We start from the raw sequence: 18608 nt of genomic DNA, 5'->3' as shown, positions 1-18608 counted from the left end.
AAATTTGAAAGTTAATTAAAATTTAACAGCATTGGATAATTTGCTGTGTTATATATAAGAAAATTGCATTTTTTTTCAAAATGTTGGGCTTATATATGTGCTCCGTATGTAAATGCTCTTTCAAATTAAAGAAAAAAATATACTGTATCTGGAAGAAAATTATTCTGCCGGCAAATTATGAGCATTCCTCCGTCTGATGGAGGTTTCTGGATTCACGCAGACACAGTCAAAAATCTTGAAGTCAACTGCGATTTCAGATATAACAGCCTCACAGCTACCCTGACGGCCAAGCAAAGTGTTTGTGCCTTTTGCCAAAGAGTACTTTTATAGAGGAGCGTATTGGCATCTTATCACTTCTCCAAGACAGAGATGCTTCAATAAAAGAACACAGCTCACAGAATTCTTAACAGACAATTAGGAGCCTGGCTAGCTACTATCGCTTCAATGATTTGTTATGATGGCATAACTACAGGGGAAACTTGTTATTGGACGGAGTTCGCAAGAGTCCCATAAAAGAGTCAGATGGTGACACCTTTGCCGAGGTGATTTATGAATCTTGTAATCGCTTTCCAAAGTCATCCCAAAGCCTTCCCTCTAAATTGAGTTCATCTGGAGCCGGACCACACAGAGGCACCAAGTCCAGATTGTTTCTTCTGACATCAAAGAGCCAATTTCTGTTTTTGACCAAATTTCTGGTGCTTTTAGTTCTCTTATCGTATGAAAGGGGCCTAGATGATATGCTATTTTATTTGTGAATTTCAATCCAATTAAGCACACCAAAATATTGAGACAAATAAAATTAGTATCTTCTTGCACTACACTATGCATCAATAGCATAATAAATGGAGCAGCAGACAATTCATCCATTGGCAAGTCTCCAGCCTGCCAAACCACTCTCATGTTAGTTTGAATCTTTGAATTCTGTCATGAACATGGTTTTTCAAACCTGTCTAATTTGGGGACAGGTGTTTGGGGAAAAAGAAGTTCCAGCCCTGGTGTAACAATGAGCAGAGTAATCCTGCTCATTGTTCCTGCCCAAGGAGGCCCTTTCATGGAGGAGGTTGCATGAATGCTACCAGGTGGTCTGCAATTTGGAGAAACGTAGTAACCGTTCCAGCTAATCCCCCGTCACAAAAGGCAGGTCTCCAGTGCTCTGGGGCTCTCCGGGGCAAAGGGAAAAGTTTACCTCGAACACACAGTGTCTGAAAGGAGTCAGGGACTCGAGCAGTGATTCCTAATCAGATTGCGCTGAAGTGAACAGCTCGCATGGCAGCTGTAGTTTTCCCAGGGTTAATTACCTTTCACTGCTCTCTCTAAATGAGTCAGCTGTTCCTGTCATTAAACAACTCCACTCTATCTCTGCTCCTCTGTCCTCCACACACATGTGCACATGTGCGCGCACGCACACACACACACACAAACACACACACGCACACACGCACGCACGCACACACACACACACACACACACACACACACACACACACACACACACACACACACCCTTACAAATATACACACGCACCTTTGTTTTTCACCCAGTATTGTTGTGTAGGGTGATCAAGCTAAAGTTTATTAAAACATCAATTATTTGGATATTATAGCAACTTTGATCAATTTACTTATGAGTCAGTGGCTACTGAAATTGAGGTTGCTGTCTTTTTATTTATGCTACTGATGTTTATGCAGATAGAAGGCAGTATTCCCCATACACCTCCCCTACCCTATTAAAGGAAAATAATACCAATCTGTCAAGGTCTTATTCTAAACAGCCCCTTTAGTACTAATTGAGTATATATAGGAAGCAAACATGTTCACATATGCGCACACACAAACACAAGCATACGTACATACACACAAACACGCGGGTACACATATATGCACACACACAAACACAGAGTCCAGCTCCGATATAGTTGTGCTGTCATCAATTCTGAACAATCTGTCTGCTTACTGAGCTCAGTGGCTCAGGATGTTGGGGGAGTTTTAAGTGATTTTTGCCACTGTATGGTAAAATCCCTTGGCCACCTGGATTACAAACTCTAGTCCTTTAACTCATGCCAGTATAAATCCGTGTTAACTCGGATTTACCTCTGGCATATGAATTCTCAATCTGCGTAAGCTTTGTTTGGAATGAGCTGAACATAAGTATTTCATGCAGTAAGGATGCCCAATGGTGAATTCCTATTTCTGTGAAACACACAGTGGGAGATACTCCAGGACTAAATCAGTTATTAGAATAACTAGAAGAACCTTAAGCAGTGTTTTAGTATACTCAAGAGGTGAGGCCCGCACAGCCGTTCACAACCAGGTGGAAGTGTGCAATGCTGCACTGTGAAATCCACGTAACCATGGTGACAGATATAAACTCAGAGCTGTACACTGTGGTCAAGAGTTTAATCAGATTCCTTATACCGAGATTTTGCTTTGATTATTGTCAGACAAACATTATTTGCTCAGTTGTTCAAACACAAGCCGTGCTCTGATACCAAAGCGATCATGATAAAATAAAATATGGCATGAGCAGCCTGGAGGATCTAAATTAAGTATTATCCAATATCCATACAATCTCTCACACTCACACACACACATGCATACGCACACACGTCTGGGCTAGCAGAGTTAAGCCAGACTATTTTGTACTTAAAAGGTTAGCAGGGCTGTTTTGTGAGTTTGATCCATGCTTGCCAAATCAGCAGATGGTCCATGAATATGATTATATGCATCAATAAAAGGAGTAATCTTTAGCAAAATGTAAATTTGACTTAAGTCCAGGGTTTAATATACGCAATGGACTTTAACCCACTTTCCAGCCTGACAGTAGAGCATGATAAGCTAATGCACTTAAATTTTTGTATTACAGCAGTCACTACTGATGCTCCAGTGCCACTATCCAGAGATCAAAGATACAACATATCTGCACAGTGTTCAAAATGTGCACGATTATGTTGAAACATCATCTATTCACTTTTAAGTGAGTATCTAAACAGTCAAGCAATCGATACAAACTGAGTCTAGGTGCTTAACAAGACCCTTGTGCTGTCATGCTTTGCTCTGCTATACATTTCAGTAAGTAAACATACAACAGCGAGTCAAGCTTTACTCAAGGACCTTTGAGTAACCACATTGACAGACACAGGCACAGACACAAAAAAATAAACCTTTATACGCTTGTGAATAAAAACCAAGTCATACCTCCGATACAAACTTGACACAAAATTCAAGTATAAGGCAAGAAACGTGGCTCAGAGAAAGAAATGGAGAGAAAAAGTTTTAGCAGCACTGCCAAAGTTAAGAATGGTCAAGTGTGGTGATTTTCTTCTGAGCCACACAAAACAGCATCAATGTTATTGACCCTTCTATGAATCTACTTATCTGAGCCTGAGGCTTTCACAGCACAGCACATCCTTACACAGACAAACAGAATCACTTGTCTCCTACATCTAAATGTACTCATGATAACATGTCCGACAGGGCAGATTCGCAAGCTCGACTTACCATGCCCCTTTTAGCCTTTGTTGTGCATCTCATAGTGTCATCGGGGAGGAGACGGAGCAGAAGGATATCGAGGTGGGGTACAGGGTAGTCCAGAGTCTCGCTGCTGAGAGAGTGTCTTTGGTTGGTGTGTGTGTGCAGGGACACTGTGATATTCACCCGAAACGCTAAGCTTTTTTTTTTTTTTTCTTTTTTTGTAGCCTTTGTGTCATTCACTTAACAACCAATCTCATTAGCTGCTGGGCTACAATGGGCTGAATTATTTTCTGTGTAAATACACCACATGGTGATCCTCAAGGTAAGACCTCTGAAGGTCTTTTTAATCACACAAAAGATAGATTCACCCAGAAAAAAAAAAAATCAACGACTACTGCAAAGAACAGACTGCTCCTAAAAAGAATTGAATAAAACAGTCATTTAGAGTGATTTTAATTGAGAAATGAGATTTATATTCCTCAGGGTCTGTCATGATGAGAGTGTAAATGTGTAATTATGTGACTGTAATTAATATAGCATGGTGATATATATATATTTATATATGCAGGCCTGACACTGTATGTGTTGAGCACATATGTAGTGGGTAATATAAGAAAGGATGGATGGATGTTCAGAGGTACTCCTACTCAGCTTTTTAAAAAATTATAAAGGTAGATTTTGTGACGACAACTAATCACCGCATATATAAAAACTCAATGTTTCAAAATTGTGTAGAAATTTAGTTCAGTTTTTTTTTTTTCTTTTTTTTTTAACAAATCTCTTGCTGCTGTGCTTGTTGGTGCAGAACCATGAATCCATGTAAAATGTAACTATTGTAAGTACTTGAAGTCATGACAGCTGTCTATAAGCATCAGGGACATGTCTATTGGCCAACTTGACCCTTGTTAGAAAACAAAACAAATACAAAAAGAGAATACTGCAGCCTGGGACTGCCGAGCCGGGTCACTGGAGATTTTCCAGACAAACGCCGCACAGGGGAGGGGAGGGGAGGGGAGGGGAGGAAGAATAAAAAGGACAGGCTCAGAATCTCATTTTAACAGACCGCACACAATCTGGGCTCCCACAGAACTATCTCTGCCTGACCGCTTTCTATTTATCCCTTATCAGTGTTTACCAACCGCTAGTTTTCTTTCATTCACACTGTGAGGCAGTTCTCTTACTATCAGTCAACAGCTGACACCGTGGAACAGCCTCAAAGGCAAGAGGAAGGGATCAAAACTAAACCAAAGCTGTTTAAACAATACAACAGAGGAAATAAATTCATAAATCCTAATTCTTCCCAACCCACAAGGGTATAAGCAGATCCTTTATAGTTAGGCCAACAAACAAAACCACAGCCAATGAGGTACATTACAATCAAGGTAAATTCTGAAATATATTTAGAAAAAAGAAAGGCAGAAAAAAATCCCATGTAATATTAATTGGGAACATTTCATAGTCTTGCCCTGTCAAACAAATATAAGTATTCGCTAAAAGGGTTTTTCTGTTGTTGAAAATCCCCCCTGATTTAACCTTGTTAACATTTCACATCATTTTTCTTTAAAGTAGCACGAGATAGAAAATATGACTGACATTATACACAATCCTAGCATTTTATTAAGATTTTAAAAATTTTATAATCATCATTTAATGGCTGGTTTTAGAATCAGTCCACTAATAAAGAAAGGACCAGAAAAAATAATCAAGATTTAAGTGTAAGCCTATATCATTGTTACAACGAGGATTACTGTTATCTGGAATTCTATACACTTAATCATATATTATAATATTTAATTTATAATAGGATAAATAAAAATGTGTAGTTTATTACAAACATTATTTTAAAGTGATGTATTTCCATGGTAACAAACTCCTGATATTATATAGATTATACATTTACACAAGACCAATTTTAAACAATACTACAGGCTACATTGAAATACTATCTAAATTACAAAAGCTATGTTGCTAAGAGAAAAAAAATGAATAAATTTGAATTTGTATTGTTTACACTGTTGCTTTACATTTTTTCCAGTAGGACACATAAACAGTTTTTTCTGGAATACTGTTCAAAAGTTAAGTAATTAATTACATTTATCCTTTCACCAGCTGCTCAACAGCAGATGGATCATTTCTGAGACCTTGTTGAATTAAATCCACATAATTCATTTTCCTGGATTAACTAACTGAAGTTTGAGTAGGGCAAAAACAGGTAACACAATGTGTGTGTGTTTTTTTAGACTGACATGTATGCAGAGCTTTTTCATGCAATTTTGTTGTTTACATTGTGTGTACCCGACGGCAATTGACTTAAAATTTAAACAAGCTATTGAAATTTTTTTTTTTAATATTTCAAAGCTTGAATAACTTTATTTTAACTTCTTTGCTAAATAACTGGAAATAGAAAATCAAATTTTCCATCACAGACGTTGAGTGTGTATTGCAACTATGTGAATAAGTTTGTGAATCCAGCTTTGTTGGGCAGCAGGTACCATGGACAGTTCCTGGAGGCGAACAGAAGTTAACATTAATGTGTTGTGTAGCAACTAACATCCCTGTCCTTTGAAGAGGAGGGTGTGGAGCAGAGAGGAATAATGCCTCTTACTTATCACTGCTTTACCACACATCCCTGCCATAGCCTGCACTGCTATTGTAATTAAAACAAAGCGGAGAAGAGTAACTTTGTGACCTCGCTAATGTCTCCTGCCTTCATGAGTTACCATCTCTAAATGACTTCCAAACTTTTCAAAGGATTATCATCATGTGACACAGTTACACAATGCTGTGTTATCTAATGTCTTTCGCTGCTCTTTTCATGTTTATTAAGAGAGGCGAGCTGCCTGAAATAAGCTGATGGAGTTATGATTAAATGGAGGCTAACAGACAGAATGACAACTGGCATTTCAATTTATTTTACCCCTGAAAAATGTACACATTTTCCACAGAAATTCTCCAAACATAAAAATGATTTAACACCTCAATCACAGAGTGTAACGTCTCTGAAAGGCATGGGAATAGATATGACAGGCAGATACAAGAGATGTTGTTAGTTTACATAAATATTTTTGACTCCTGGCTATATTGTTATTTTTTGTGGTTCAAAGCAATAAAGAACAAAATCTAAAATGACATTAAAGTTGTGATAATATCTATAGGTTCATCCTCTAACCTGGGCCTAAACGCTTGTTTAAAAAAATCCTACTTTTGTTTAACATAGATCAACTTAAAGTTGGGTCATACAATCAGATTCAAGGCATTAGTGTGCCGCAAGTTACTAGTAAATGATGAACTTTTCTAACCAGGATCCGTCCTCCTAAATCAATAGTTGCTCTGGAGACTGTCGAGTGCTTTGGTCCCAGAGCATTTGTTCAAAGCTGAGACTTACCCACATATAACACAAAAGTTCATGGTCGACTGTATTACTGTCACACCACATTCAGCATTAGCTGAACTAGCTTCCAACTTTACCACAGTTACAGTGCGAATAATTACAGAAATTCATAAGACAATTTGATGATTTGGCCCTACTAAATTTGTTCAAATCTAAGACTTGACCATTGAATATAACACAAAAACTGATTTGTAAATTATTTTTTTGTCACACTACATTCAACATTAGCATGCAGTTTTCGAACTTTACTGGAGTTACAATGGAAATTACGGAAAGCCAAAACAGGATGCAATAAAATACTTCACTGACTGTTCAAATATGTTACTGGAACACAGAGTCAATGTTTAAGTGCATTAGGCTCAGTGGTCTTGTATGTACAGCTGTCACTGTCAAAGCCACAGGCAACCTGACAATGCTTTGTCTCTGCACACAATACAAACATGTGTTCTTCTAAGACAAGCTTATACTCCACACAAATGCTGTGAATTTAATCTAGGTAGACAGTATCTCATGTTATCTGGATGATCAAAAATAGGTCATGCATCTCAAAAAACAGTTTGAGCCATTTAATCTCCTCTCAAACTGTCTGTCTGAAACCTGGACAGAAGCTACGCTCACTTTCCAGCAAAGATTTTAAGAACACTGATTTGTGTCAGGCAAACGACGTTCATCACAAGAGAAGAATTTTCTAAATACCCCCTGACACGGTTCAAAACAAATGCCAGCAAAGATCTATTTCCCATATTTCATCATGTAAAATCCACAGAACACAAGTTTAGCAGCTGAGTAGAATCTAAGTGTAAATCTAAGTAAGTTTCTAACACTTGCACATATCAGCTTCTGTTTTGAATTCCATATGACAGCATCTAACAGCATGAGCTAAAAGGCTTGTCGTTCACATATGCGATACAGAGTATCAGTGATGATAAATGCTGACCAAACCGACAGTATATTAAATAAAAAGAACTTTGACACCAACCTAGTGCTGTGATCCAAAAAGTTTGATTTTCTCCCAGTTTCTTGATAGCTGAGCTGGTGCTGTGGCTTTGAAAGGTAGTCCCCAGGAATATGACATACTGTGCCTTTGACAGCCTCGAGATAAGCACCTGCGTTCGGGTCCCTTTTTACGTCACACCTCCCCATTCACAGCCCTTCAACATGATGCACATTTGCACATCAACAGCCACCAACCCCCCTCCTCGCTCTACTCCCACATCCGCAAAACACACAAACAGGCACACAAGAAGGCAGATGCGCACTAGCCTCTACTCATGCGCGCGTGTACACTCGCACAGACACATGCACCACAGATTTGTGTGCGCTCAGTGAAGATGCAACATACACGCAGGCAAACACGCACATGTACACACATATACACTCACAGGTGATTTAGTCCTTTTTTTAACTCCTTCATCCAGCCTTATTCATGTATCGATCCTTATTCCGTGTGTTTAAAAAAAAAAACTTTCACTTGCTTTGTCACAAGACCAGGGCATATGCCCTCCCAAGCTCCTCATACATCACTCATCATGCAAATGAGAGGGAATGTCACTCCTCAGCAGCAGATGGCCAGGGATGATAACAATGGCTCAACAGACCAGTTTCAATGTCTGCGACTTTATCGCTACGGCAACAACAAAAATAGACGATATGAAATCCTTGTCTGTTAATTTGATTTCCCCCCTTTTTAATGTTTGTACCTGTCAGTCTGTTTCATTTCTCCTGGACCATTTGAATGTAAACGCTTTGTCCAGGGTTTTCTGTCACAAGAAGTCTGGCTATCAGTAAAAGGCAGAGACCTGGAAATGATTTTTGGTGACTACGGAAGGCTGCTGCCTAGCAGTTATTCAAGTAATTAGGTGTAATTCCTCCCTGTAGGCCATGTTAGCCTCCTGGGTTAGCTCATGCGTTCGACAGGCCTGGATAGAGACAAGGAAGAATAAAAGAAGCAAGGGGCCCCGAGAAATCACAAATGCAGCTTTTCAAACACCCCCCCAGCCAAAGTGATGTCACCCTGCGTCCTGCTGACTCCTGTTCATACAAGCCCCCATAGCAGAGAGTAAACAGTGGAAGCGTTTAGCAAACAGGGCCAGATTACAATGACAAAGGCAACCACACTTCTGGGTGGAGCCTGGGGCGAGGGGGGCAAAAGAGGGGGGTGGGATGGTGTGGCTCAGGATTTAAAATAAGTGATACCCATGAGGGGCCCCCCCTCAAGATCCAAGCGCAGCCCTTCCCCAGCTGATGGTAGGGGCCACCCAAACACGCTTATCTCTCGGTGATGTCCCCCCAGGTCCCTGGAGACTGACGTGTGAACACAATATGTAATAATAATGTATTTTCAGTTCTTTTTTCTGTGATTTGTGCATCTGGTTATGCAAGGCTGGGGACTTGAGGATGGAGAATATCATTACTTAAGGTTTGGCAGTTGACCATCACCTTGTTTAATGCCTCATTTGAAAGTCTAATTTCAACTGTCTTCAAGAGCCAATTCATGGTACACAGTGAAAGAGACATACAAAGAGAGCAGACCTGCTACGTTCCCCCTCTTTTCAGTATTTCTGCCTGATAATAATATACATATAATGATACAAACACATGCAAGTAAAGAATCATCTGTCTAAGCATCTTATCAAGTAACATGTTCTTTGTTTTTTCTGATGCAGACAATCTCGCTGTGAGGACACTACAAGCTTGTTCTAGGGATGATTATTTCACGTTCTTAACTAGACATCAGTATTGCTGAGGGAAAAAAACAAATGGACTCATGTAACGAAATCTCGACAAATTGTGAGAAAGCATCATATTGAAGACAACACTACGCCAACGTTACAAAATGTAAAATTTTTTTTTAGCTCTAACATCTGTTCAAATCTCCAAAAAAAAAAGAGAGACCTCATTCAGAGTCGGCATAGAACATAAACTAGTGTTTTGTCAAGCTATTTCATCAACTGAAAATGTGGGCATAACTGGAGAGAGCTGATGGAGAAATGAAAGAGGAGTGGGTTGGACAAAATTACATGTCAAACAAGGGTTCACATTTAAAAAGTCCTGCTCATATTTGTAGAAAGTGTTTGATTGCATTTAGAAAGGTATTACAATGGGTCACATCTGTGTCTAAAAGCTTTTTGCATTCTGCTGCAAATTATGTAAGCAAAGTGAAGTGTCACAGCACCCTGTTGTTTTGAGCACTATACCTTCCTCCCGTGAAACCTACACAAATATGTTTAACTGAATTCTTCTAATGCACTGCAGGATCAAAATGTCAGCAGTATAACTTCAACAAACCCCCTCACTCTACACCCCGCCCCGTAATTTCAACAAAGCAACGCGACTAATTTCGCATGGCAGGCCGTACACCAAAACAACAATGCATATTCACACTGTGCCATTGAATATGATAGACGTGAAAAAATCTATATTAAACTGTGGTTAATTTCAGCTATAATGCTTTAAGCTCGGTCTAAAATGGCACAAATGCTTCTTCTTGGTGGTACTGAACCCTCATTGTGCAACCACTTGATGCCGCTTGTTCATCACAGAAAGTCACATAAAAGGACTGAATTAAATTTTAAAAAAATTATTTGCATATGCAAATACGATGAACCAAACATAAGTACATGTTGTTGATATGGCTCCAGGATGTAGAACTATCTTTATGTTAATGTTAGAAGACAGGGAATATTCTTTTGAAAATATAGTACATTTTTCATGGGGATCATTATCTACACTGCATGTCACAGTGTCTCAGTTAAAAGAAATGATTAGATTACTTCCCTGCAATTCCCTTTGGGGTGATTTCTGTGTGACAGTGGGCAACCTTATAATATGTTTATTCAGTGTCCTTTGAAGATACCTCAATAACATTTGAAATGTTTTATGGACAAATATAGAATGTTTTCTGTCTCTGCCTTCAACTGATACCTTTGGAACTAAGACTGTGCTTATATTTGACTTTGTTGTCCAAAACTAACAATATAACACATTCAGGTCCTTCAGGTTCCTCATAAACTAATAAAATGACTACATGGCCAAGTGTACAGGTTAACTTGATGTTACAGGTGACTAAACATGGTGTTCTGTGATGTAAAAATCACACTTGAGGATGTGCATGGAAGCAAAAGTTCACTGGTAATCCTTAAAACCACCTGGATCCATTAATAATGTTGATTTTTAGAATTATTTATACAATCACAGGTCTAAATGATTAACTTTATCAGTAATGATGAAACACATCATTCATTACTGGTCACTAATTGGTTCCTTACATTTATAGAATTTGTTAAATCTGAGAAATCAGTGCTCGACTGGTCACTCAATGTCTTTTTGGTACCAAAGAAAAGCATTGCTCTGCAGGTCTAAATTATCCACTTTATCAGTAAAAATGAAAAGCATTATTAGTGGTCACTGCTTGTTCTCTACATACACAGCCCTCAAATTAGAGCATCTGATTGCTTATATCTAAGAAATCAACGCTTGACTGGTCAGTCGATGTCTGCCTTTTGTAGTTCATGGGCCGAGGAGTCATTGTGTTGTGTCATTGAGAGGTTAGGTCCAGATCTGGGCGTCTCTGGGGGTCCCTGCCCATCTTTTCTACTCAGGCGGGCAGACAATGAAGCAGACACGCCTATAAATGGCAAGATAGGAGCTTGGATGTTCAGCCAAAACGAGCATCTAAACAATGGTAACAGGTGTGTATAATGCATGCTTTGATAATGACCTTGGTGGCTGTAATAGTATGTCTAGACAAAACTAACAGGAGGCATTTCTGTCTGGTCTCAGAAGTCCCGTGGGTGCTCAATTGCAAGATTCTAAGGAGCAGATATTGGTTAGCTCTTACCCGTTAAAACTAAAAGAGAACTGTCTTTGATGATGTATTCGATTTACTATGACACTACAATGAGAAGCCCCAGAAAAGTTAAGTCTGCCACTCAACAGTAGTTTTTTTCTGTCTTTATATTTGTAGGGCAGTTTGCATAATAAGCTAAAATCATCTTAAGTATTCAGAGATATGCACTTGAATAAATAGAAAAAAAACTCCATTAATGTGGATGGCTTGCAATTTTTGATTGCGCCAGATACAGGAAGCTTGCTGACATGAACTAAAATGCAAATGCCCTTTGAGCAAAACAAAGAAATTGATTATGAAGTAAGTTTCTTCAGCACAAGTAGCTGGTTTTGAGTGATTAATGGGGGTGGGTCATTGATTTCCTTTTGTTTAGATCTTGGTTAACTTTCTGGAGACACAATTATAATTTGTTTCCAAACAATAAATCCAATCTAGCTTGAGCAAATTAAATTTCCCTATGGCCTCTTCTGCGTCATTTTACCTCTGAAATGGGTTGTTATCAAAAGGCATTGCATGTAAATGTCTGCTGTTTCTGTTTATATTTGTTACATTTCTGATTAGATATTGTTTTTCTCAGTATAATGGAAGGTGAGCACCTCCTAAGATTAGAAAGAGCTGTTTACAGAGATCTGCATGACTTGTCAGCTATAATGCCAAGGGTTAATCTTCCAAATCTTACTTCAATAGCTGTATGTCACACACATCAACATTTCTGATGAGCCATCTATCTACAGTATATGACAAATACTGTCTACATGTTCTGTGAAACATGCCAAAATGTTGTGTATTTGTTGAATGAGCACATATTGTCTGTCGTTACATTAGCTTTGCCAAAGGTAGGTGAAATGTTTTTGAGTTATCACAACACAATGTACTTTATATTTCTGTATATTTGCAAGTCAAATCGCAGTTTTACCGACTACTTTATTGAAAGGCTTTTGCCATATTCTTCAGCTTTACAACTTTGAAAACTTCTACAGATCCAGACATTTATACTTCCTGATTTCTCGCATCATCTCTCCAAGATAGTGATAATACGATTTCTGTGTTTTTCGCTGTTGAGAAACAAACTGGATTATGAACAGATCACTACATAAACAGCTTTCTAAAAGGAGGCAGCTATTTTAAAAAAGGCTGAAGAAATGCAAAGAGGGATTTAAATTTTAATTTGAATTTATTCCAGCAAGTGAAAGGTTCTTTTGAGAGGGGATTTCAGCAAAGATGATGGTATTTAAAAGTGATAAACAAGCATCTAAACCTCCAGTGGAAAACAGTCATTTTGCTCCTTTCTAGTGTAGGGGAGGAATTGGGCTTGCTATGGTCACATCCAAAAAATAAGAATAAGTAATAGTAGTAATTAAAATGTAAATAAGCGAGATCCGTGGAGATATTTCAACTGATTTCTGTCATAAATTGTGTAATTAACATTTTGTCTTGACACACCTTGTGACTCTGGATGTATAGCTATATGTCCTCAGGTGCAAATTCATGTTCTCTGTGTACTTGGCATAGCGTACTTTATACTGTATATGGATGCTTAAAAAATCTTTCACACTTATCACATGGAATTTAAATCCTGTGCCTCAACACCAGAGAGGAACATCAGGCAAAGTTCAAAATTAAATGCCTTTCAAATTAGGACTTGTATTAATTAAGGATTGTTGTTGTGCAGTTCGAGGCAGTATCTGCAAAATTCTGGTGAATTTGTGGTTGAGTGATTCACTCTGGGCAGTTATATGTCACATTTGTGTGACAAAGGCTGTGATTAACCAAGGCTGTCATCTATTTTATTTGTAATATATGGATTATGAGGATGTGACTGGATTTCAAATGTTTCTATTCTCTTGTGGATGACCACTAAACTTAAGCAGAGAAACCTATGCCACACAAAAAAGACAAAGAGTTACATCATTTTGTAGAACGGTTAATCCGATCATGGACAGTGTTTGTGCATTTGCTATCTTCGGAAAATGCCAGCAAAGGCGCTAAGTAAACCTATTTTACAAGACTCCCTCACAAGGATACAGTGCCAGTATCGGGATAAAATTTCACACAGCGGCATGGCTCAGTCACATAACCTAAGCAGGCTTAGGAAAATGGAACACTACAAAGTATTGCACTTTCTTCCTGTATGTCTGTTGTGGCACAAAATGTTCAGATGACTGATGTGAGTTTGAGCATGAAAGCCAAAGTGAACTAATGGCTGAATAGCACATAGATACTGTTGTTAATGCTCTGAGTTGTTTAAAATGGTAGATTATGGAAGTGTGCACCTGGCATTCTGCAGGCTAGCCTGGCAACACTCCTCCCTTATAATTATAATGAACACACAGTAATTCAGGGTTGAGGCTGAAATACGAATGATGTCCTCTGAGACAGCTTGTTTTAATGGTTATGCAGAAGAGTTCCTAGAAGTGCAGATGGCAGATGCAATGCCTTTGAAGCTATTTACAGATTGTACATTACAAGGTATGGAAAGACCCATAGTGTGAGGCCATATTGCTCTTTTGTGCAGCTGAATTAGACATTAAGCTGGCTCATGAACCACTAATGAAAGCTAAGATATATTTTAGAGTATATTTACTACAGTACCGATAGCCCATTATACTAACAGGTTACATAGCATATTGGAAATAGAGACAATGGCCCGATGAGAACTGCATGGCCTGTGCGTTTCATCCAAATACCCCACTATTCTTACTTTGTCCACATAGGGGTGCATTTGCTTAGAGTAGTAGTCATGTAGTCTTTCATTGCAGAGTGTCAGAAGCCTAATTTACGCTTTTTGGAGAGGTAAAAATTCTCTACTGTAAGATATTGTACTGTATTCGACATTTTACACAACATGGAACATAATAGGCTGGAAAAAAAGATAGGAGCCAAATGCTACATGAGATAAAATTATCCTAAAGAGTACATATCTGTTAGAGCATTTTGTTATGTTACATACCGATCACCACTTCAACACTGAACTACAAAAACTGGCATCTCTTGGTATTTACAGTGATGGTTATTCATATATGTTCATTGTAAAAAAACAAAAAAAAAAACAAAACATGTTTCATAATCATACTTTTAACACACAATATGATCTGTTCATTTTCTCTGTCTGGTTCATGAATTTAAAAGCCATATTTTGTACCTGTTTGCACTGAAAATATTCCACCAGTCTGTCTTTATGTACAGCATGGTTAGCATATATCTCTATCCCTGGCACGTTCCCAGACATATATAAAAGAGTGTGGAGCCTTTGAATCAGCCCACTACTGTGTTACAAGAGCAGGTATTGAAACAACAAAAATGTTAACTCTAAGAAAAAGTTTTGCCGCATTAAAGTCACATAGGAGCCACATTAGCATGTGAAAAGAATAAACAGGAGCATTCTCAGTTACACACTCCACCTGGCTGCTAACCAACGTCCTTGTCAGAAGTCCACCCACCGCACTGGCTAACACTGAAAGACCTCCTGGGGACCGCAGTGACCATTCACTCGGTTCTCTCTTTTTCCCATGCACCTGTGACTGTTTTTGTGTTTGCTATTTTTTGCTTTGTCTTTTTCTGGCAACACTGTATCATCGGAGACACACTTTCCCTCAAAAGGAATTCTCCTGCCCAACAATGTGGTTTGTTTGTTCACCGGATATGGCAGGCCAGAGAGTCAAATGGAAAAAAAAAACAAGTCACCACAGTAATAATTAAAATTGCCACAAGAAAAATAAGCTGGGAGACACAGCAGTATGAACGGACTTGAAATAAGAAAATAAGGTACTTTTACCAACTGGTTTCTTGCCGAGTTGGGGGGCTTCACAGGTGCAGTTGGATAGGCTCTCCTCCTTACTCTCCTCGGACGGCTCATCCGGCTTCTCCATGGTCCTGGACCTTAGAGAGCTGCTTTTCCATTTTCCAAAGGACTTTGCCACAATCGCTTTGTCCGCTCCTTTCATTGTTTTCTGTAAAACACATTTACAGCATGACTTCCCAGGTTTATCCCTCTTGTGAGCCATCTGCCCCCTTTTTTGGCTCTCAATAAACCTGTGCTCATCTTTCCCAAACCCAAAGTAAGAGAGAATTAGGGCATTGTGTGCATATGCATTCTCTTAAGCATTCCAGAAAATTTCCTGATTGCCCTGGCATCTTTTTTAGAGAGCGCTTGGACATTGTTTTTCTCCTGACATTTTGCAGTCCTGTGTGGAGAGAGTGGTACTGATTGAAACAGTATAAAACAATACTTTGCAAAGTACCCACACAGTAAACAGTAGATGGAAACTGAAAAAAAACAAACATGTTTTCACATTTAATCCAACTTAAAGGAAATAAAAATAGCACATTATGCCCTAATTGAGTGCTGTACAGTCCGCAAATACTATTACAAGGCCGATCAGGATTAGCAGTGGAACATACCTAGTTATCTATTTCTGAGTGCCAAGACTGCTAGCAGTGGGCAACTAAATTTCAAAAGCTGGCAAATCCAGTTGTCTCCTAAATACAGAAAGTACTTAAATCCAGAGCTAACAGAAGAAAAAGACGGATAAAGGGTGCTCTGCATATCACCGAAAAGCTTGTGCACTTTTCAGAATCACTGGCTAGGTTAAACAAATATGCTAAGTAGAGATCAAAACAATCCTTTGATCTGCAGCCTAGTTTCCAGAGGAATGGCTTGGCTGTTGTTGTAAATAACTTGTATAAATCTATATACCATTTGCCTTCAGGTAATATCAAAAGTGCCAGGGATTCGCAGGCAAATACCTTGTGGTTAGGAAATAGATCAGATAAAAGCATATAAATATTTCAGCAACACTGCACTCTGTCATTTTGTGTATTATAGCTGAGTTTTTAACCCCATATGACCATTTTACTTGTTTAGTTCTATCATAGAAACATGACTGAGTAATATCTGATAGCAAAATTACATTCTACCCCTTTCTATTTTGTAGTTTGTAAAAATGTTCCTACCTCCAGCACGCCATTCAGGTCAAACACAGTGTAAAACATTGTGCTAAACTTCATACAAAAGAGGCTTGAAGAATCAGAATGCAGAAGCTATGCAACTTGCTGACTAACTTTGCCCTCTGTTTTGATCGAGCACACAAAGAAAAACGCTGTCCATTCAAAACAGACAGCATAACTCTTTTCAGAGAGGGGGGACTGTGAACAAACAAGGCCATGTCCTGAGCTGCAGTCAGTTTCCCGTCAGGCTTGCACAGTGCACGGTGAGGGCTGCAGGGACTGGGACCGGCTGTCACCACACTCACAGGCAACAGAACAACTTTTGTGCGCACTATCCTCCTCTGGAGCTTTTTTTTTTTTTTCTTTCTACCCAAATTTGGTTAAGTGTGCTTTTTGATTTAAAGCTTGCTTTCCTTCAGCCCCTTTGGTCATACTTCAAAAACATGTCAGCAAATTTGTCATGCTAATACTTTCAGCAAACTAAATTAATAGTAATGTATTCTCCTTTGGGCAGTAGCATCACATCATCATGATAAAACATGAAACAATCCAACAATGAGTAACTTATGTTCTCAAACCACACAAAACCTTTTGAAACAAAACATTCACCTTGTTATTCCAAATAAAGACACAGATATGAAATATCAGTAACTATTATAAATACAAATATAGCTTTGGCAATAATTTATCATGCTAAGAAAGTTTATTAGAATTTAATCTTATACTCACTTACAGAAATGTTGATGCTAACTAGCAGGTTTACTAAGTAACCAATTATCTACCTAACTTTGATAACACACTGGCTTACAAACTACCTTACCTTAACTTGAACTACACTTAACTAAAGAGTTGCTGTAGCCAAACCATATCAGATTTCTTAAATAAAGCCTAACAGTCAGGAACAGGATGGGACAGGCTACTGTACACCTAAGCACCAGCTAAACTAGCTTATGTAGCAGACAATATGTTAAAAGATTGAGATGCTTTAACTGGCCTATTTATCAAAAAATGTTCCGAGAACAGATTGAACTTCATGTTCAAATTACACCATTGCAGTAATTTCCGGTTTCCGTTCATTGCAATGGCACTGTGAACAGGCTAGACTGGCTAATACAGCAGACATGTTAAAACGTGGAGATGCTAAACTCACTTACTTATCAAAAGTTGCTCAAGTACAGACTTATCTTCATATGGCCATTGCTGTTAAAATTACAAATGTTTTCATGCCTCCCCGCCGGCGAGGGTCAGGGCAGAAGCTTTGAGACTTTATGATGTCTGTCCCTTAGTCCATCTGTACGTCCCTCCATCCGTCCCATTCTTGTGAACGCCATATCTCAGTTACGCCTTGAGGGAACTTCGTCAAATTTGGCACAAACATTCACTCGGGTTGTGTCCGAAATCACTCAGTCATTCACCACTGCCTACTCACTATCCATGGAGTTTAATGTAGACAACTATATAGTGAGCTCATCCTAAAATGAAAAACACTTTCGGACACTACTCGGTCATTTTCACCTGCCGTTTTTCTGTCTTTCAGCGCGAGCGCAATGCATGATGGTATGTATTGTTTGGTTAGTGACCATGGGTTGTCCGCTACTTTTCACGATACATTGTGGGATACTATGAGTCCACTATATAGGGTATAATAATTCTCACTATACATTTGGACAGCTATACAAAATGGTACACTCACTATGTAGTGGACTATATAGGGAGTGATGAACTGATTATTTTCTGGTGGTCAAAGGTCAAGGTCACGGTGACCTAACAAAACATTTTTTAGCCATAACTCAAGACTTCACACAGAAATTATGACAAAATTTCACAGGAATAGTTAATATTTTATATGATTCTGGATAACTAGTCTGAGTGTTGGAGGGTACAACTGGGGGGGTGGAGTTGGTAGGCTAATTCTAGTTCATATAATTTGAAGAATTTCTTGTTTATTCAA

At 38.6% G+C, this 18608-nt stretch overlaps 1 protein-coding gene across 1 annotated transcript in view; it reads right to left on the bottom strand.

The window, feature by feature from the left end:
• The window catches only part of st18 (ST18, C2H2C-type zinc finger), a 39009-nt gene extending 23355 nt beyond the window's left edge, over positions 1-15654 (bottom strand). The window contains exon 1 of the mRNA XM_022758259.1: positions 15486-15654. Within this exon, the coding sequence (XP_022613980.1) occupies positions 15486-15654 (169 nt within the window). The remainder of the gene's footprint in view (positions 1-15485) is intronic.
• Between the last annotated feature and the right edge of the window lie 2954 nt (positions 15655-18608).

The sequence above is a fragment of the Seriola dumerili genome, unplaced genomic scaffold (genome assembly GCF_002260705.1).
Source record: "Seriola dumerili isolate Sdu_G_001 unplaced genomic scaffold, Sdu_1.0 BDQW01000291.1, whole genome shotgun sequence".
NCBI classification, from domain to species: domain Eukaryota; kingdom Metazoa; phylum Chordata; class Actinopteri; order Carangiformes; family Carangidae; genus Seriola; species Seriola dumerili.
The sequence above is the reverse complement of the archived record's forward strand: the minus strand, read 5'-3'. Positions and strand labels throughout refer to the sequence as shown.